Source organism: Artemia franciscana, chromosome 6, assembly GCF_032884065.1.
Source record: "Artemia franciscana chromosome 6, ASM3288406v1, whole genome shotgun sequence".
Taxonomy (NCBI): Eukaryota; Metazoa; Arthropoda; class Branchiopoda; order Anostraca; family Artemiidae; genus Artemia; species Artemia franciscana.
Genome location: NC_088868.1, coordinates 25432320 through 25455190, shown reverse-complemented (window position 1 = coordinate 25455190; position 22871 = coordinate 25432320). Strand labels below are relative to the sequence as shown.

General features: G+C 36.0%; 1 protein-coding gene across 1 annotated transcript in view; it reads right to left on the bottom strand.

The window, feature by feature from the left end:
* The window catches only part of LOC136028528 (titin-like), a 524102-nt gene that overhangs the window by 222310 nt on the left and 278921 nt on the right, over nucleotides 1-22871 (bottom strand). The window contains exons 41-43 of the mRNA XM_065706373.1: nucleotides 15203-15360; nucleotides 12158-12379; nucleotides 2854-3095 (exon numbers count right to left, since the gene is read on the bottom strand). Of these exons, the coding sequence (XP_065562445.1) occupies nucleotides 2854-3095; nucleotides 12158-12379; nucleotides 15203-15360 (622 nt within the window). The remainder of the gene's footprint in view (nucleotides 1-2853; nucleotides 3096-12157; nucleotides 12380-15202; nucleotides 15361-22871) is intronic.

Here is a 22871-nt window from a genome sequence, read left to right as displayed (position 1 = left end):
AGAATCATGAGGTATAGATCTGAATACAGATTGTTTTCCCATGGACCATTATATGTTGCATGTTCAAGAGTCGGTAAACCTGACAATCTATTTATATGCAAAGACAATGGGACAGCAAAGAATGTTGTATATTCGCAAGTTTTACGTAGTTAAAACCATATATATATATCTATCTATATTCACAGGTGGGACATAGGGACACAACTACAATGGCGCGTAACTATTATGGCGCGTAACGACATACGCGCGCGGGGGGGCTTGGGGGGGGCGCGAAGCGCCCCCACCAACTAGGTGTTGGGGTGGCGCGAAGCGCCACCCCAACAGCTAGTATATATATATATATATATGTATGTATAGATATATATTGCCCGTCTTTAGCCAGAGTAACCATCAAAAATTTAAGCAGGTAATTGGAGAAGTCGATTGGAATAGTTTGGTTAATCTTAAGGATTATATAAATATGAGTTTTCAAGTATTTTATGATAGGCTGATTTTGACAATAACAAAACTAACAAAACAAAAACTAGGAAAAAAAAATCCTAAGAAAATATGGATGTCGCCTAGCTTGTTTCGTTGCATTAACAGAAGAAATCAACTTATTCCTAAACTAATGGAAATGATCCGATTTGATTATTAAGCCAAGTCCGATTTCTAAGAACAATTTCTACGAAGGTTCAAACTTTCAGTTTTCATTTTAAGGTTTTCGAATCGTTGTAATCCCTTGTTAAAATATATACAAAAATATTTTTGCTATTACCAATTATTTGCTCTTTACCCAATTTAATGTATATTCATACTGAGTCTAATCAAAGATATTTGATCATTGAAGCTAGTCTAATTACTGACAACGATATCTACTAAACTTCAAACCTTTGATTTTCTTTTTTAAGGTTTTTAATTGTTGTAATACCTTGCCAAAATAGAGAATCATCATTTGTAATGAATGCAAATTTTCGTTTTTTGGGTCTTCCAACTGACATTACATAACTGGTTGCATTCAAAAAGGTTTGTCTTTTTTAATGAGGTTTTTGAATTGTTGTAATCCCTTGTTAAAATATAGGCCTATACAAATATTTGAACAATTGCCAGTTTTGCTCTTTACGCAATTTAGTGTCTTTTCATACTATTGTCTTTTAAAGGATATTTGATCAATGAAGCTAATCCGATTTCTAACAACGATATACTAATCTTCAAACTTTCGGTTTTATTTTTAAGGTTTCTGAATTGTTACAATCCCTTAACAAAATAGAAAACCGCCATTTGTAATAGTTACAAATTTTCGTTTTTGGGCCTTCCTACTGACATAACATAACTGGTTGCGTTTAAACCTGTAAGCTTAATCACGTACCGAGTTGATTTTATCTAACAAAAAAAAACTAATTAAAAAAATTTCAGATATTTTTCATGCTTGAATTAAAACATTAAAACTATTGCTCAGGCACCATAAATATTTCTGCAGTTTACATAAAAGCTTTAGTGATTCTGAACTGAACTTACAAATTTTTTTAACTTTCTTTCATATCTTAAAAAAACATTACTGAATCAAGTCCGAGTTCTAACAACGATTTCCACTAAGCTTCAAACTTTTGGTTTTCTTTTTTAAGGCTTCTGAATTGTTGTAATCCATTGTCAAAATATATATAAAAATTTTTGCGACTGCCAGATTTGTTCCTAAAGCAATTTAATGTCAGCTTTTTGATGCATGGAAATCTTCAATTTAAGTGTGACAAGCGTCACAACGTCCTTGCAGTACTGATGTATATAAAAATGACGTCACTCACATAAACCTTTTTTTCCCAGAATTAGGGCTTTAAACGAATTTTCTCAAACTTCTGAGAAATATTGTATATCGTATAGATCGTATTCTAAATAGAATTCGAATTATAAAGTTAGCTATTTATAGAGATAAGCCAAATGAAAATTCAAGAGACAGAAGTACACAATCGCTAAATTTACTCCCTAAATCAGGTGCGCACCCATGGGGGGGGCTTAAGGGGCTGTAGCCCCACAAGGAAAAAATGCATTATGTTTTTAAACCTTATATAATCTGCTCGGTTTTATCATTCAATCCTTAGTCCCTACTCAAAACTTGCATTCAAAGAGCTAAAATAAACTTAAGTGATGCCTTAAAATACCGTTTTTTCGAAGGAATTTTTAAAGTTCTCCTTTGGTTGGCCCAGGGATCCCCAGTCAGCCCCTCCCGTAATTATTTTCTGAGTATGCTACTGCCCTAAATAGTTGGGAATAACTTAATTAGTGTAGGCTATTATAGACTGGGCATATCAAGACTTGACTTTCAAATGTCAATAATAGATTTAGTTTGCTAGAAAATAGACACCTGAAACTTAACAGAATCTGATACAAAAATATATTAAACATAATTCATGTAAATCAAAGTTTACATGTTGCAACCCGCAAACCCGAGTCGAGAAAACTAAAGAGATACAGAGGTAAACTCTGACCTGTGGAGGCAAAGTGGAAATTAAATGACGACTTATCTACTGAATTTCAGGTAATAGAGGTAATTTTTGGGTCACTTCGACATATAGATGTAAAATATAACCAAAAAACTATTTCGAGTTGTGAGTCCAAGCAAATTCAGTCCCAGATTTTACATACAAGTCCAGTGGACACTGTCGGTCACGCGTCAACCCAAAATCAATACAATCTTTCATCCATTAGTTCTATGACTATCTGCTATGACTTCTATTACTATCTATTAGTTCTGCCCTAGAAATGACGTATGAACGGATGAATGATAGACATATCTATCAAGGATTATCGATCAAGGTTGTCGAGGATTTCGAGTTATCGATGCTCGAATTATCGAGAATTGACTATAATGTAATTTACCTTTTTATTTTTTCATCAGCTTCCAAGATTTTTGGGTCTGTAACTGCTAGTAAAGATGTAAAGGAGGTTTGCAGTCCTGCTTGATTTGATGCCTCAATTAAATATTTGCCTGCATCTTCCATACTGAAATTTTTTATTACAAGCACATGTTTAGAGCCTTTGACTAAAGTGAGACATCTCTCGGTATTTATCTCCATTCCATCTTTTTTCCACATTATCAGAGGTAAAGGTTCACCCGTCACCTGTGAAATAAACAGTAAATCATTAACTTGAATCTAAAATGCGAACAGAGCCGTATACATGATTGATGTTCGGAGAGGGTGGTAATTTTTTTATCGGTGGAGGGTGGGTATAGTAAAAACTTTTAAAAATGCATCAAAAGTTTGTTTATATGCAGTTTTGTTACGTTTCTACTAGTTGGACAAACATTTTGGATGGGGGGGGGGCAAACTCCCCCATCCCATCCCCTGGGTACGACCTTACCTGTGAAATACACGATTTTGCGACAAGCTGCAACTTACACAGAAAAGACAGCATATATATATATATATATCTATATATATATAAATAAGTTGTCTGTCTGTGTGTCTGTCTGTCTGTCAGGTGACGTCATGTTTCTGTGTTGACTGACGTCATCAAGTTAGTTGTCGTCATTTTTGCTACGACGGTGACGTCATTCAAGATATTTAAGACATATGTTCACGTAGAAATCTATTAATGTTTAAGTTTAAAATGACTGATGAACTTACAATGGCAAAAGCCGATGAAGATGCTCAAAGAGTCTATGCCAAAAAACTTGCTGCTGATAGAGAAAGTCAGAAAAGAAAGCGTGCCGAGGAATCAAAAGAACAGCAAGGAAACAGGCTTGAGGCTGATAGAGAAAGAAAGAACAGAAAGCGTGCCGAGGAATCAAAAGAACAGCAAGGAAACAGGCTTGAGGCTGATAGAGAAAGAAAGAACAGAAAGCGTGCCGAGGAATCAAAAGAACAGCAAGGAAACAGGCTTGAGGCTGATAGAGAAAGAAAGAACAGAAAGCGTGCCGAGGAACTACCAGAGCAACGCGGAAGCAGACTTGCTGCTAAAAGAGAAAGTGAAAAAAAAGGCGTGCCGAGGAATTACAAGAACAGCAAGAAATCAGGCTTGCTGCTGATAGAGAAAGTAAGAAAAGAAAGCGTGCCGAGGAATCACAAGAACAGCAAGAAATCAGGCTTGCTGCTGATAGAGAAAGTAAGAAAAGAAAGCGTGCCGAGGAATCAGAGCAACCTGAAAGTTATCGCCTGGCATTCAGGTACAACCCAGTCGATGATTATAGCTTGAGTAGATGTGTTCAAATCGGGACAATGTCTAAAATTTGTCCCTATTGCATGGCCTTGAAATTCAATGGTGAAACAATGGGAATGTGTTGCGCCTCAGGAAAAGTTAAACTTCCTCTATTGGCTGCACCACCAGAGCCATTGAAGACTTTCCTTACTGGAACTACGTCAGAATCTAAGTGTTTTTTGTCACAAATCAGAAAATACAACTCATGTTTCCAAATGACGTCGTTTGGAGCCCAAATCGAAAATCCAGATCAATTTATGTCTACTTTCAAAGTAAAAGGGCAAATTTATCATAGAGCAGGGTCCCTTCTACCATTCTCAGGCGAGAATCATAAATTTTTACAATTGTACTTCATCAGTGATAGAAATTCTGAATTGAATGCACGTTGCGAAATTTCTCCCAACGTAGAAAGGACAATCGTTTCCCAATTGCAACATCTTTTCCACGAAAATAATAATTTAGTGCGTCTGTTCAAAACAGCCATCGATTTGATGCCTACTGATACGCATAAAATTGTTATTTCCGCTGACAAAACGCCTCCTGGCCAACATGTGCGTAGATACAATGCTCCAACTATCGACGAAGTGGCAATCGTTATGGTCGGTGATCAGTTTTTACCTCGAGATATTATTCTTCATAAGCGAAACGCTCAGTTGTTAAGAATTGCTGAAACTCATCGATGCTACGATGCCCTACAATATCCTATCATTTTTTGGGATGGAGCCGATGGCTATCACTTTAATATTAAATTGATGAATCCAGCCACTAACAAAGAAATGAATAAGAAATGCAGTGCAATGCATTATTATTCCTATAGACTAATGATTCGGCAGGATGAAGAAAATTATATTTTAAAATGCCGTGAATTGTTTCACCAATTTGTCGTTGATATGTATGCTAAAATTGAATCAGAACGTTTGCTATATATCCGCCTGAATCAGACCAAGCTCCGCTCTGAACAATACATTCATTTGCGAGATGCAGTTATAAATGACGGTAATACCACAAACGTTGGAAGATTAACAATTTTACCTTCGTCATATGCTGGCAGTCCCCGTCATATGCATGAATATGCTCAAGATGCTATTGCGTATGTTCGTCTCTATGGTCGTCCAGATTTATTTATTACATTTACATGTAATCAATCTTGGGACGAGATACTGCAGCTTTTACTTCAAGGACAATCGGCGGTTCATAGGCATGACATTACGGCCCGTGTCTTCCGGCAAAAGTTGAAATCACTGATAAACTACATAGTAAAACTTGAAGTGTTTGGGTCAGTGCGATGCTGGATGTACTCAGTGGAATGGCAAAAACGAGGTTTGCCACACGCACATATACTAATCTGGCTACATAAAAAAATTACTTCGAACGAAATTGATGATGTGATTTCCGCTGAAATACCTGATAAAAATTTCGATAAGGGGTTACATGATATTATTGTAAAAAATATGATACATGGACCTTGCGGTGCACTGAACGAAAATTCACCATGCATGGCCAAAGGAAGGTGCACAAAGCAATATCCTCGACTTTTAGTATCAAACACAATTACTGGCATTGATGGTTACCCACAATATAGAAGAAGATCTACTGAAGATGGCGGTAAAACAGCAATAATAAAGAAGCGTAACGGTACCACCATCGAAGTAGATAACCAGTGGGTTGTTCCATATTCCCCATTATTATCAAAAACATTTAATGCACACATAAACGTTGAATACTGTAACTCCGTAAAGGCAATCAAATACATATGTAAATACGTCAACAAAGGCAGTGACATGGCAGTTTTTGGCTTGCAGCCCGAAATCAAAGATTTCGACGAAATCGTACAATATCAGGCTGGAAGATACATAAGCAGTAATGAAGCTGTTTGGCGAATTCTTTCATTTCCGATGCATGAACGTAGTCCATCTGTTGTTCACTTAGCGGTACATTTACAGAATGGTCAACGTGTTTATTTCACGGAAACCAACGTGCAACAAAGAGTCCTGAATCCACCGGATACAACATTAACAGCTTTTTTTTCGCTTTGCAAAAATGATTCTTTTGCAAAAAAACTGCTGTATACTGAAGTGCCTTCGTATTACACGTGGAATACTAAAAATAAAGTATTTGAACGTCGAAAACAGGGTAAGTCAGTCGACGGCCAACCTACCATCTTCAAAGATACCACGATAGGAAGACTCTACACCGTTCACCCCAATCAACATGAATGCTTCTTTCTACGCCTGCTTTTGGTGAATGTACCCGGTCCGACATCCTTTGAGTATTTGAGAACTGTAAACGGTACTATACATGACACTTACCGTAGTACATGCCAAGCTCTGAATTTATTGGAGAATGACCAACACTGGGATAACTGCATCAATGACGCGTGCGAAACGTCAACCCCAAGTCAAATTCGTGCATTGTTTGGCATCATTTTAACAACTTGCTCTCCATCAGCTCCTACAGAGTTATGGGAAAAATATAAGTCAAAAATGTCCGAAGATATACTCCATCGAAAACAGTTAGAGACGTCAGATATGACTTTTGATTTTACATCAGAAATTTATAACTACACTTTAGTTATTATAGAAGATTTGTGCGTACGTATGGCAAACAAACCTCTTCAGGATTTGGGAATGCCTTCACCTAACCGTATCGCTGCTGTTTCGACATGTGTAGAATTGGATCGTGAACAAAGTTACAGTACGAGTGATCTATTGTCGTATGTACAAAATAACATTTCCAAGTTAACGTCGGAACAAAAAGACATCTATGATACGATAATGCATTGTGTCGATAACAACGTTGGAGAAATTTTCTTTTTGGATGCGCCAGGAGGTACTGGTAAAACATTTGTGATAAAACTGATTCTGGCATCAATTCGATCAAAAAATGATATAGCGTTGGCAATTGCGTCGTCCGGAATAGCCGCAACATTGCTGCCTGGTAGAAGAACTGCTCATTCCGCTTTGAAATTGCCTCTGAATTTGCATTCTACAGAAACTCCCACGTGCAATATTTCCAAATCATCTGGGATGGGTAAAGTATTGCAGCAATGCAAACTTATTATTTGGGATGAGTGCACAATGGCACACAAAAAATCGCTCGAGGTTCTGGATCAATGCTTGAAAGATTTGAGAGGGAAGTCGAAACCCTTTGGCAGCACATTAATATTGCTTGCGGGAGATTTCAGGCAAACATTACCTATAATACCTAGATCAACTCCTGCAGACGAAATGAATGCTTGCCTGAAAAATTCTAATTTATGGGCACACGTGCAAATATTAAAATTAACTACAAATATGCGTGTCCGATTGCAAAACGATGACTCTGGTCAAACATTTTCAGATCAATTGCTGGCAATTGGAAACGGAAAGCTCCCAGTAGACTCAATTTCAGGACGTATACAACTACCTGCTGATTTCTGTAATTTAGTGACGTCCAAAAATGAATTGATTGAAAAAGTATTTCCGAATATTCTAAAAAATTATAAAAATAATAAATGGCTAAGTGAAAGAGCGATTCTCGCACCCAAAAATATAGACGTCCACGAAATCAACAATATTGTTTTGACCAAGATTCGAGACCAGGCAGGCCTTTACAAGTCAGTCGACACAGTTTTGGAACCAAATGAAGCGGTTAATTATCCATCTGAATTTTTAAATTCCATAGATCTTTCAGGGTTTCCACCACACGTGCTACAACTAAAAATAGGCGTACCAATAATACTTTTAAGAAATATAAACCCACCAAAGCTTTGCAATGGCACTCGACTTGCCGTAAAAAAAACAATGGAAAACCTAATAGAGGCCACAATCTTGACAGGGCCTTTTGAGGGTGAGGCTGTTCTTATTCCTCGCATTCCCATGATTCCAACGGATCTGCCTTTTCAATTTAAAAGATTGCAATTCCCAATTCGATTAGCATTTGCAATCACCATTAACAAAGCTCAAGGTCAATCATTAGAAAAATGTGGTATAGATCTTAATACTAATTGTTTTTCCCATGGACAATTGTACGTTGCATGTTCGAGGGTCGGTAAACCTGACAATCTATTTATATGCAGCGACAATTGGACAGCGAAGAATGTTGTATATTCGCAAGTTTTACGCAGTTAATTTGTATTGCATCTATCTATCTATCTATCTATATAAAAACGAGTTGTGTGTATGCATGTTTGTTTGTTTGTAAAAAGAGCGTTTGCATATGACGTCATTATTAGTACATACGGCTTTGTATATGCACAGACAATGGGAAAGCCAAGAATGTTGTATATTCGCAATTTTTACGTAGTTGAAACACATATATAAATCTATCTATATTCACAGGTGGGACACAGGGACACAACTACAATGGCGCGTAACGACTTACGCGCGCGGGGGAGCTTGGGGGGGCGCGAAGCGCCCCACCAACTAGGTGTTGGGGTGGCGCGAAGCGCCACCCCAACAGCTAGTATATATATATATCTATCTATATATATAAAAATAAGTTGTCTGTCTGTGGATCTGTGGATCAGGTGACGTCATGTTTCTGTGTCGACTGACGCCATGTTTTCGACTGACGAAATTACAGACCGGGACATCGGGACACAAATGACGACCGGGACACCGGCACATTGGGAATATAAATGACGACCGGGACACAAGGAATGTTCGATTAGCAATCACCATCAACAAAGCACCGGGACACAAATGACGACCGGGACACAGGGAGTATAAATGACGACCAGGACATAAGTAAAAAAAAATTAAAAACTAAAAAAAAGGTAAAAACTACAAAAAAACTAAAAAGAAAAAAAAACTAATAAAAAACTAAAAAAGCTAAAAAGCACTAAAAAAGAAAATAAAATGAAAAAGGAAAAAAATGAAAAATAAAGGAGAAAAATAAAACTAAAAAAAAGAAAAAAAAAACTAAAAAAAGGTAAAAAACTAAAACCTAAAAAAAGACCAATTCAAAAACGAATGTATATACAGACCGGGACACAAATGACGACCGGGACACCGGGACATGACGACCGGGACACAGGGACACAACTACAACAGGGACGCCGGGGGGCTCAGGGGGATATATAAATGACGATGGCGACACAGGGAATCGTCGATTAGCAATCACCATCAACAAAGCTCAAGGGCAATCATTAGAATCATGAGGTATAGATCTGAATACGGATTGTTTTCCCATGGACCATTATGTGTTGCATGTTCAAGAGTCGTTAAACCTGACATTCTATTTATATGCACAGACAATGGGACAGCAAAGAATGTTGTATATTTGCAAGTTTTACGTAGTAAAAAACAGCTAGTATATATATATATATATATATAAATATATAAATATATAAATATATATATATATATATATATATATATATATATATATATATATATATATATATATATATATATATATATATATATATATGTATATATGTATCATTTTATTTTTTAAGTTTAGGTTCATTCATTCATTGAGTCGGAGTCAAAATTTTGACTCCAATCGATTTTAATTGAAGAAAAGACTATACGATGCGCTTCCAAGTTTCAGAGGCAGTAGTGCTGCTCTGTGGGGTGTTCCTTCCAAAGTTTACACGTAATCTATAAAATAAACGGTTAGTGTCGACACCTAATTTAAAGCTTCATTTAACGACGGTGATTCATTTGAGGCTTGATAAAATTACGTACCTTAGTATATAATTGTGCATCAACTATTATAAGGGAGAGCCGGTGGATCTTTATATAGGTGAGGATTCAGGGGAACGGTTCTAAGGTCTCAGAAGATGCGTGCCTCTGTAACTACCACACTTACTCTTATCACCTTTTGCATAATTGGTTTTAACTAATCTTTTCTTAAATTCACTAGGCACTTCCTATTTTCAAAAGTCATGTTCACAATCTTCAATCCAGGGACGGTTTAAGGTATCATAATCAGAGGGCGACCAGAGCAAGCTTCCCGGTGCACAGTGGCTGGGAGGCTCAGCGGCTGGAGTGTTGCCCACTTTGATCAAATTTTCCAATTTGATTCTGCTTTTTTTCTTATATTTGAGTAGTGAGGAAGCGCTGTAATAAATTCCTCCTCGAGCGCCACAAACCTCAGGAACGGCTCAGGGACAAGGTATACCACAAGATCCAGGTCCCAATTTTTATTTTTATTTTTTTTAAATCTAGTCTTTGATACGTTGGTTGAAGCAGTAATTGAAATAGTGGCTTGTTGTTACATGTTATACTAACAAATACAACTCTATAATTGTGGGTGACAGACGGAACCAACAGATCAGTGTCGGGAGTGTTGCCAGCCGAGAACAGCAAAATGCCCCATAACTACTGAATCATGAGTCATAAAGAAAACGAAAAAATTGATGTTATACTGATAATCAAAAATTACAATTGGGAGAATTTTTTGTTGATTAAGTGCACCTTAATAGGAATGTGAAAAATAAAAGAAATTATTGTCAGATAAGAAACTATTAGCATTTGAAATTGGTTGAAGCACTATTTTCGCAATCTATAGCTTATGTTTTTTAACTCCTTTTAGAACTGGGGGGCAGCTGCCCATCCTGCCCAGGATTAGCACCGTCACTACTTCTATCTTATTACATTTCAAATCTTTTAGTACTGTCTCTAAGTCCCTTCCGGAAAATAAATCTTCCTTCACTTCCGATTGTCTGAAAATTTTATCAGTCTTTTCTAGAAAATTTTCTACAATTTAATCACTCATTAGAGACGTCCCGCGAAATCTAAAAGCGTATAACGGCAACATGACTTTCCTATTTATTATTCCTTAATGACTCACAGTTTGGCTTTACAAACTGGCAAAACCTAGGTTGTGGTCCATAAACTTTATTTGTCAAAAATACTTGTTAAGAAATAACAATCGGCTAACAGTTAAGTTACACCATAAGTTTTAAACTTATGTGAATTATTAAAGGTAAAAAAAATTGAATGAAATCAAACAAGCAAGGCTGTATGAAAACATTTACCTAAAAAATTGCCAAGGGGAACGTATTGAGGTTGCAGAGTTACTGTGTGACAATGTTAAAATTTTTGTGTGATACTGTGTTAGATAGTTGGAAAGTTTCTTTCTATCCAAGCTTAGAGCCATCGGTATAAGGCCATTCGACCCCTTAAAAATCATTTTGCGAATTTCAGTGTAGGCTGAGCGTCCCAAAAACCAAGGGCCCATTAGCAAATTTTCCCAGGTCCACAGGGACCTCCCAATTTATTTATGGTAATAAATGTCAACAGTTTGAAGAGCTAACGAGAGGTTAGTTTGAATTAAGAACAAATATAATTTTTTACTAATTATTAAGCAGAGCACTGTCTATTCAATGTACCTAAAGCCTAATTAATAAATCAACTGTGTCGGCAAGGTTTTTAATCAAAGTGACAGCACTACAGGGAACGCCCAAAGTTGTAAAGTCACTCAAATGGTACTTCATTTGAGTTAATTTCCAAAGTTTCACAAGCGGGTATGCTAGAATATTTTTTAGAGCCTAGTTTTTCCTGAACTTTAAAAAGAAGGTTACGCTCTATTTAATAAAAAAAAAAAAAAAAATTACACTTTCTAATGAAGTTTCATTAAAGCTAAATATATATCTATCTTCAGCCCAAATCCGGAAAATTTAAGCAGTTTTTCTTAGATTTCTGGGAAAGTAAGTGTCGGCTTTTAGTTTTCTGTCGTTTATTCTGATCTCCAATCAAGGCAATGGCAAGACTGCCCAATCAACTCTATATAGTTTGACCACACAAACTAAAAAAGTTTATAATGGCTGAAATAGAACGATTCATAAAGATACTGCATCCTCTTCAGCCCGGCCAATCTGACTTTTATATTTCATTAATTCTAACTTTTAAAACTACTTTAACTATTTGAACTTTTAAAATAACAATTTAAAACTACTAAGCACCAATACTTGAACAATTCCTTTTTACTCTTTCATTCACTATTTTTCCTTTGTAAAATAGTCATCGAATATGAATATAAAGGCGAAGCAAACCTCACAATTCAGCTCCACATCAGATCCAACGAGAACCCTTTCTTGAGGATTTAGAGGTGTGATAAACTTGGGAAGTGTAACTTTAGTACCAGTTCGAATAGGGTTCTTTGTTGTCACTCCCTCTCCCCAGCCATACTTATTTCGAGGTGTAATCCTAAACAAATATTCCCGATCTGGCTTCAAGTTGAAAATATCGAAGCTGGTAATGTTGGAAATTCCAAGCTGTAAAAAAAGATGAATTTAAAAATAGCGCATTTTAAGCCGTAAAAAAACGATTAGAAATTAGAAGAAATTAAATAATAAAGCAAGTTTTTTCAAAAAAATTAAGGAACAACTTTAAAACCTCACACAAGCAGAAATTACTGCGTATATGAGGGGGCATGCCACTTCCTTAAATCCTCGCTCATTATACAGAAGTTTGAATTTTTACCGTTAATATCTTAAGAACGAATGTTCAAACACAAGGGCAATTGGAATATAATAAAAACGTTCTTTTAACAATGCCTCAGTACTAGAAAAGCTTATTGGTGCCCATTTGTATCAAAGATGGGAAATGGGATTTTCCTGGGAGGGTGTAAAGAGAGAAGCTTTGATAGATTAAGTTGGAAGAGGGCATGCGTAGCTGTGTTGACCTCAAGCGGCTTGGGGATGCGGTGAGTTGTTGTTAGTAGTAGTAGTAGAAGTAGCAATTATCCATTCACTAGATTTGTTACCCTTATAAATGCTTTAATAAAAGCACTATATAATTTTAGCGTAAAGACTAGATGGCTGAGGAGGAGACGGAAACCTCTCATACACAAGATAATCTCTGTTAGTTTTGAGATTAAATATAACTCTTTATTTTTTTTTATTATAAAAAACAAACTTGTTTTTTTTTTCTCTAGCTTAAAACGAGTAGAAAAGCGAGCTATAATGTAAGCTGTAATCAGAGAAAGGTTGAGATGGCTAGGACCCGTTCTACGGATGAAGGGTGACAGATTGCCAAATGTCTTCCTTGTCAACCAACCATCTATGGACAAACGAATAGCAGATTAGCCTCGAGTGTAAAGGAAGGAGGTCGTAAGCAAACAGTTCAGGGGCATTGGAACTTCCTGAGAGGGTGTAAAGAGGGAGGCTTTGAATAGATTAGGATGGAGGAGGAGTTTGTGTAGCTGTGTGGTCTCAGATGGCTTGGTGCTGCAGCGAATTGTTAGTAGTAGTAGCTTGAATGCGAATATGAGTACAAGGCTTAGGGATTCTGTTAACAATCTTGAAAGCTTAGAACCAAACTACATTGTAATACTGCTTTTGACAAGGGGAATTTTGAAGACCATTATCTATTCCACTGAAGATATTTATTAGAAATCATAAAATATAACGGGAAACTAAAAACACAATAATTAAGTAAATTTTTTACCAATTTTAAATTTGCCTTTCCTTAGCTCTAGAGCGAGTAGTTTTTTACTCATTGAAAATAATAGCACTTGAAAAAAGATCATTATAGCAATCTAATAAAATACAACTTTTGACCTTGTAATAATAGCATTTGGTTTAATCGCTAACTATTTACAACTAGCAACTTGCTTTGTTCGGAAATATGTCTGGCAGCATTTTATCTGAAAATAATTGCTAGTTTGGCATGGCTTGGCTTAAGTATCAGAAAAAGGGTTATTATCCATTTTTGTTTAAAACAGAGGTTAAGAATTAATTTTACTACCCTTTGATTTAAAAAAAAACCTATCTGCGGACCTCCATTTATCGGTAGAAGTACCTGGTAATCCATGTAATAATTATGAGCCAATAATATTTCCATAGTCGACAGATTTTAATAGCTTATTCTCTATTAAAATGTTGTTTGATACTTTGTATCACCAAATGATAGTTCGCGGTAACGAACGGTAAGTAAGGAGCGACTCGACCCAATAGTAACCGAAACTCTAAAAAATAAATTTTGATAACATTTAGTACATAAAGAAATTGATTTTTCCGATGTGATTCCAATTTATTTCATTATTCTTAATGTTACCAAATACAAGCTATAAGCCAGAAGGAATTTGCATGATTTTCGAAAAACGGAGGAAACACCCCCAAAAACCTAGCGATCCTTATGAAAATCGCACCATCAGATTCAGCATATCGTAGAACCCTACTACATAGGTTACAAATTTCATGTTTTTTTTGCCAGAAGAAAGATCCCGGATGCGTGTTTATTTTTTTTTTTCCAGGGCTGATTGCATCAAAATGATGATCCTAGGAGATTGGGAGATGGCTCATTTGAGCGTGGTGCTCTAGTGCTCTTTTTAAGTGACCAAAAGGATTGAAGGGCAACAGGCCCCCCTCACATACCTCTTTTTCTACAAAGACACCCGATCGAAATTTTGAGATAGCCACTTGGTTCAGCGTAGGTGAAAGGTCTAGTTACCATACCTGTTGGGATTACACATTCCTCCTCGGCCCTTGAGGAAAGGGCTGCAAGTTAAACAATTTGCCCATGTTGCCATGTAGCATTTGTTATTAAGAAAGATACAGAAATTTTTTGGGTCAAATTTTCTGCAAGGGTGGGATTTCCATATGGAGTAAAGTTTCCTGGTGGATTTTCTGGAAAAAAATTACACTGGAGAAGGGGATTTTCTAATTTGATTTGAAAAAACAGCCAGAGATTAAATAATTTTTTAATGAAAGTATGGAGCAACATTAAAACTTAAAACGAAGGAAAATCATTCTGTATATGAACCTTCTTACACAGAATGGAATTCTTCAGATACAGATGCCTCGTCCCTCGCTCTTTACATTATAGTTTGAACTTTCCTCCCGATTCTTTAAAAACTATTCCTGAAACACAAGGTCCGTTGAACTAAAAAAAGAAGCTTTTCTAAAGCACGAAAAACTTCAGCGTGAGGAGCGAGAATGTGAGGAAGGTGCAATCCCCTTCATATAAAGAGTAATTTCTGTTCTTTGTAAGTTCTAGTGCTGCTCTTTGCTTTCAGTTAAAATACTTTTTTTATTTAGTTTAGTAAAGAAGGAATATGTCCCTCATTTAGTTTAGTATACGCTGCAGAGACTTACCTCTTGCCAGTGTGCTCCTTCGGCCAGAAGCCAAGCTTCAACCTTGTATGCCATGATTGGAGCGCCGCCATTGTCTACTGGCTTTTGCCAAGTTAGGGACACAAAATTTTGCCCAATATTTGATCCCACTGGTGGACAGGGTATAGTAGTAGGAACATCTAAAGTAAAATGAATAAGAAACGATAAGACAATGTGTACTTTATAGCCAAAAAACACCCATGTACAAAGTAAAAGCGCAAACAGCATAACCGTACATCAGCTATCCCTGTTCTTCCAAATTACTGTCACAACGAAAATACTTAAATGAACCACTACATTTACTTAGTAAACTAGGATTTTCCTTATAAAATGTGGCGACGTACTATTTAAGACATCTAAAAGAATCCACTCAGTTTTCTAAATTAAATAAAAATAAGTTTTTTCGACTGAAAGTAAGGAGCGACATTAAAACTTAAAACAAACAGAAATTACTCCGTATATGAAAAGAATTGTTCCTTCCTCAACTCCCCACTCTTACGCTTAATTTTAACTCTTTCTCAAAACTCTGCTTTCTAAAACGATAAAAAAAAAACTTTAGCATTGAAAAGATCGGTCTTCTAGAAAAAATAGAAAATTCCACATTTTTGTCGATAAAAGCTTGAAACTTCTACAGTAGGGTTCTCTGATATGCAGCTTGTGATGGTGTGATTTTTGTTAAGATTTTATGACTTTTAGGGGGTGTTGCCCCCTATTTTCCAAAATAAGGCAAATTTTCTCAGGCTCTTAACTTTCGACGAGTAAGACTAAATTTGAATAAACTTATATATTTGAAATCAAAATAAAAATCCACTTCTTTTTATGTATCTATTGGTATCAAAATTCCGTTTTTTAGTGATTCGGTTCCTATTGAGGCGGGTCACTCCTAACTACAGTTCGTTACCACGAACTGTTTGATATACCTTCACTTTTCGTAGAGACACCAACTCAAATAATATTGTGCTAGGACAACTGGATTGCTTGGACAAAATTTTTACACTACCAAGGAAGGCTCTTCTACAAAGGGGGGAAAAGACAGGCCACTATTTCCCAGAGGGCTATAGCCCAACAGCCATTGGTCTCATATTATTATTTATTCTATGGGGGGTGAAGGCGGATTTTCTTTATAAAATGTGGTGACGTACTATTTAAGACGTCTGAAAGAATCGACTAATTTTTCCAAATATACCCTCCCTTTTCGTAGAGACACCAACTCAAATAATGTACCAAACCGTTCTCTTCATCTTTGCAAAGCGGGCAAGTATACCTGTCTTCTTTGCAACTTCCTTTTTTTTTAAATCTTTGAAATCTTGCGCTAATTTGGGGCAATTAGCCCTAAGCCGTATCTACATCGCAAGACATCTAGCTGGTACATTCAGTTGAAGGTAGAACTCATGCCCATAAAATACCTTAACCTTCTTTTAAATTTTATCGTTTCTGATTTCTTTAGCTCCTCATTCCATTTTTGGATCATTTGATTTTCCAGCACAATCCTAATTTCATTCTCCCAACTTGCATGTAAATTCATTGGTCCTCTACCTTCATTCCAAGTAAAAGAAAGCCCTGTTTTATCTAAATGTCTTTCGTTTTAAATGGCCGTGATCTTTTTTCCCCTGCGATAGTAAATCTTCATAACCTGCCTTAAGCAACATATCACTCGGTAACTGAACCACTCTCAACCAAATTTGATCATTGAGACAAGTTTATAATTTTTTAATAGCCATAGACCTCCTAGCTGAACCGCTTTTTCATGCCCCAAAATCTCTGCTCCGTAACGTTGAATTGGCATTGTTTTCTCTAGAAAAACCCTTTTAAGCAACAGCAAATCCCTTATTCACATTCATTATTTCGGAAAAACGTAAACATTGCTGCTCTTCCCTGGTTTAAAGTTTCCTTTATACGCAAATTCCATCTTCCATTACTTTGGAAAGTATAAACAAGATACTTTATCTTATCCAACTTGAATTTCCTCCCCTTCAAACCCAATTTTTTTTTTCAATTTTTGCCAATCTACAGTGAAATGAATGCTGTGTAAAACAGTTCGTGGTAAAGAACTGTAAGTAAAGAGTGACGCAGTTCAATAGTAACAGAAACTCTAAAAACACAATTTTGATACCAAAATTTTATTTTTTAAATTTTTTTATTCTATGGGGGGTGAAGGCGGATTTTCTTTATAAAATGTGGTGACGTACTATTTAAGACGTCTGAAAGAATCGACTAATTTTTCCAAATATACCCTCCCTTTTCGTAGAGACACCAACTCAAATAATGTACCAAACCGTTGTATGGGGGGTGATTCTATATTTTTTATTCTATGGGGGGTGAAGGCGGATTTTCTTTATAAAATGTGGTGACGTACTATTTAAGACGTCTGAAAGAATCGACTAATTTTTCCAAATATACCCTCCCTTTTCGTAGAGACACCAACTCAAATAATGTACCAAACCGTTGTATGGGGGGTGATTCTATATTTTTTATTCTATGGGGGGTGAAGGCGGATTTTCTTTATAAAATGTGGTGACGTACTATTTAAGACGTCTGAAAGAATCGACTCATTTTTCCAAATATACCCTCCCTTTTCGTAGAGACACCAACTCAAATAATGTACCAAACCGTTCTCTTCATCTTTGCAAAGCGGGCAAGTATACCTGTCTTCTTTGCAACTTCCTTTTTTTTTAAACCTTTGAAATCTTGCGCTAATTTGGGGCAATTAGCCCTAAGCCGTATCTACATCGCAAGACATCTAGCTGGTACATTCAGTTGAAGGTAGAACTCATGCCCATAAAATACCTTAACCTTCTTTTAAATTTTATCGTTTCTGATTTCTTTAGCTCCTCATTCCATTTTTGGATCATTTGATTTTCCAGCACAATCCTAATTTCATTCTCCCAACTTGCATGTAAATTCATTGGTCCTCTACCTTCATTCCAAGTAAAAGAAAGCCCTGTTTTATCTAAATGTCTTTCGTTTTAAATGGCCGTGATCTTTTTTCCCCTGCGATAGTAAATCTTCATAACCTGCCTTAAGCAACATATCACTCGGTAACTGAACCACTCTCAACCAAATTTGACCCCTTGTCTTTACGATAAAATTATAATTTTGTCTCAATTCTTTAAGAACAACTCCTGAAATATAAGGGTCGTCTAATTAAAACAATAAGAAGCTTTTCTAAAAGTACTAAAAAACTTTAGCGCGAAGAGCGAAGTGTTGAAGAGGGGGCAACCCCCTCATACACGTAATAATTTATGTTGGTTATAAGTTTTATTGTTACTCATTACATTCAGTTGCAAAAACTTTTTTTATATTTAATTTCGATATGAAGCTATCGATTTATCATCTATAGTAATTGTTCATTTTAAAAGAGCTGCTTATAAGTTTAGAATATAACAGATTACAGATTTCTGTAAAAACAAACAGTACAACAAACAGTAAAACAGATACATAGCCCATGCTTTGCTAAAATGTTCCTAACGCAGAAGACACCATCTAGAAAAATTTTCTAACAACATCTCTTCTCTTTTTTCAGCTAGTGGAGCCGAATATCAGGAAACACTTTCGATAATCTCCTTTTTAGGAGCCAAAAGTGCGCCTTGCGCCTTTCGAATATTGGATCTGGGATGGATTGGTGTCTCAGCTCCTAATTATCTCCTTTACATGGATGTGATCCAATGACACAAAGAAAGAAAACGATCGAAAATGGGGTTTTAAAGGGCCAAATGAAAATACTGAAAAAAAAAATACAGAAAGCCAATGTTTCGAGAGAACAACCACTTCTCTTCTTCAGTGTGAACAAACTAATAAGATCAAGGAAAAAACAAAAAACCAAAATACAAGTGAGGAAAGTACAACAAAACTAATGAAAAAAACCACCTAAAAAATTAAATAAAATTCAACAAAACACCAAAAAAAGCAAAAAAAAAAAAAATCAAATACCTAACAAACAATAAAGTGAGTTATTCGCCAATATCTGTGATTTGCATAAAATCTAAACAACATTGAACTGCCAACGACGGATACTAACGAACAACTGAGAAATGAAAGAATTTTTTTTTCATTCACTCAAACAAACGAAGCAGACCAGTATTAGACCAGTATTTCTGGTCTAAGCCGTTATTATGAACTTAAAGAGTAACATCAAACCCTAAAACCAGCAACATTTATTCCTCGTAGGAGGGAGGATGCCCCCTCCTCATTTTCAACCACCCTTAGTGGTCGTACAAACTTCGAGGATTCTCATTTGATCGAAAATTAAGAGTTCTAGTCCCTTTTTTAAGTCGAAAGTGATTGGTGACCAACCGCCTCCGTCCTAAAACTGTTTTTGATATCTGGTTCTTTCGTTACCCCCTAGTACAAATGATTGACATTTTGTACCTATTTTGTACTTTCTCTTTCAATGCTTAATTTTGCATCTGAGGGAGGATTTTCTACGGTGGAATTTTCCGAGGGGGAGGGAATTTTCTGGCGGAGAGAATATTATGGGGGGAAACGCCAACCCAACAGCCTCATACCCTATTTTTCAAAGCTCAGCAATGATGATAGTAACTGCATAAGCCTGATTAACCAAATGCGTCAAGGTGCACAATTGTGGGGGACCTTTTTTACCCTTCAATTATCACGCAGAAAAAAAAAATCAAAATTGTGACGACTAGTAAAAAACATCCATACAATGGTGCTAAAATAAAGGATAATCTTTTTATATTGGTATTTATTCTTGAGATTTTTTACTTCTATTTTTTATCAAAATCGGCATGAAAGACAAAAATGAAAGAGAAGTTTCGGCAATATGTCTGTCTCACTGCACTGGGACAATTTTATGGTAGAAGTAGTTGTAATAGTGATGTCCCAGATGCCTTACGAAACAATCCAGGTTTAGTTAATGTTTTAAAAGTATAGCAGACAAATTCATTCGTCTAAAAAGGCAATCTCAGCCGATTAAAACCAAGACACATTAAGTTCAAAGCAAATGCAGTTGCGCTGTTGCAGCATAAAGTTATTCGATATAATCAAAAAATGATACTGTCTATGTCGTTTTAAAACTTCACAAATTGATAACAGAGAGTGAAAGTTCGATACAACAAATAATGCATCTAATTGAAAAGTTTGGAAACTGCTAGTAATGTGTTTTGATTTTGGTTGGCCGATCGCTAAGGTCAAGACTGAAACCTTTTATGTCTAGGAAGCCATTCAGTTTAGACACTTTTGATTAGTTGCCTACTATATTTACCTTCTTCGTCTTCAATGGCAAAGGTTGAGAACACGTCCGACGAATATTTTTTGGCCCACACATCTCTGAGTTTTATGGATGGTACCCTGTTAATTTTTATTGTTTCATCTTGTCTTTCCATTATTAATTACTCAATTAATACTGGTGGCGGCATTTCTTTGGAGCTACAGAAACGTGCACTAAACACGCTAAAACAGACGTTGTGGCGGTCACCTTTCATGGAAAAGAGGTTGCATTCAAACTTTTTATTTATTGGTAATATTGTTAATAGCAATTTAATAATGACGTGCAAACAATTTAATTTTGCATGGTAATAAAGAAACGAATTGAAGTTTTAATGATATGTACATGTCCTAAAAAGGGGCTTCTGAAGGCAAAAAGAAGAAAAACAAAACCTCAGAGACAGAATCTCTTATTATGGTAATAGCAGACGGTGAGTACGTGATCATTTACAGGAGAGAATAATACAACTGGATACATTTTTTTAAGACAAGAAGCCATAATTTCATATATTAGTCCAAAGAATTTTTTTTCCACAAATGGGTAATACCTTGTACCACAATAAACTGTCACCTATTTAGGCGGTTATTTTATGAATAAAAGGCGGTACTGTGCTGTGATGTGCGGTGCTTGCAGTGATGGTGCTTCAAAATTCTAGAGTCATTTTATCAAATAGAACTTTCAAAGTACTTTATTTCTTTTCTTTTGGGGAGAGTACCTTCTAAAAAATGTTTCCAAGTTCCAAAACACTCTTGTTCTTAGTCAAGGTGTCATTTAATGTCTAGTAAATAGTGTTCCAGTTGCTTTGAAGTCTTACCTTGGGTATGGTCAATTGACCAAAAAGGTAATACCACCACAGCTACTGTTACCACTGCTACTACTACAACCACAGTACTACATTTAACAATTTTGGTTAGCCTCAGGTAGTAGTGTTTATCTTGGCATGTGCCCTTATCCCAACTGCTCGAGGCATTCTTCCTTTTACCGTTAATGGCTATCCACTACTTGACGCCTTAAATCCTACTTCTGAGAGATAAGGTTTGTGAACCTAGAGGTTTCTGACTGGAATCAATGGAACTATATGGTGAATTACTGAGTGAGTAGTAGCATTGCCGACATGGTACAATTGTATCGTTTTTGTTACAATTTAGACGTTCTAATACAATGAGGAGCATTTTTTTCAAATTTTTCGGTATATTTTGGTGTTTATTTGAACCTTTCTGACTCGAATATCTGTCCAAGTTTTAGTTTATCGAAAATTTTCGTCTTGTTACTGCTAATTTTTAACCTGCTGTTCAGATGGTACAAATTAATCTTTGTGGGTGCAACTTTAGTCGGAAATCTAGTACAGTTTATTTTTAAGAGTTGACAACGCTGGTGAGCAGTCTTTGTCAGAATGATCTTGAGCTCCTCTATGATGTCTACAGATACAGTATTTTTAAATATGTTATTCAATGCTCATCCAGAACAAATTTAGAAGAAACCTAGGATGAGCTCTCGCAGCACTGGCTTGTTGTTGAAGTTATTTGAGTCACCCTGAGTCACAGTAACATCAAAGGGAAGAAATAAGGGTGATTTTTTTTTTAGTTTCCTAACAGGAATCGCGTCACCGTGAATTTTCCAGTAATTGACTGTCGGCAGTTAGAGCTTTACTTCAGGCTCCAAATTTGCTATTTGTCCAAGGGACTTCTGTATTTTCATAAAAATTTATCGGTATTACAAAACTTCAATTACCCAAAATGCTTGCATTTTCCAGATAATATAGACAAGTTGTTTCTTGAACTTGTTTTTTTTTTGGAAATTTTAATGAAAGTCATCAATAGCCCGAATCCAAAAATGATATTCTAGAAATTTCTGTATTGAGCAATTTCAAACCAAAAATTCTGATCCCTGTTTCAGTGTTGTACGGGAAATTGCTGTTATTTTAAAGCTGAAATAATTTTTCTTATGTAAATCTAGAATTTCCCATACCCAACACCTATATATAATCCCAGCTCCGAGAGCAACGTTTGTTTCTGTAATCGCTTCATTATAATTATATATGTTTTAACTTCGAATATTTAATAAAAACTCGACTAAAAAAACCCTCACTCAGGTTTGTGCTTCAGCACCCCATCCCTTTGATCGGTTTTATGTGTTGGTTAGCACTTGAAGCAATAAGTATCTGAATCAAATAGTTCGTGGTAGCGAACAGTGAATACGGAGCAATAGGCCCAATAGTAACCGAAACTCTAAGAAAACAGAATTTTGATAACAATAGATGCATCTTAAAAATTGGCTTCTCATGCTGATTCCAAATATATATAGTTCAATAAGTTTAATGCTACCCATCAAAAGCTACGAGCCTGATAAAATTTGCCTGATCTTCGAAAATAGAGGAAACATCTCCAAAAACTCAAGCAATCTCACCAAAAATAACACCATCAGATT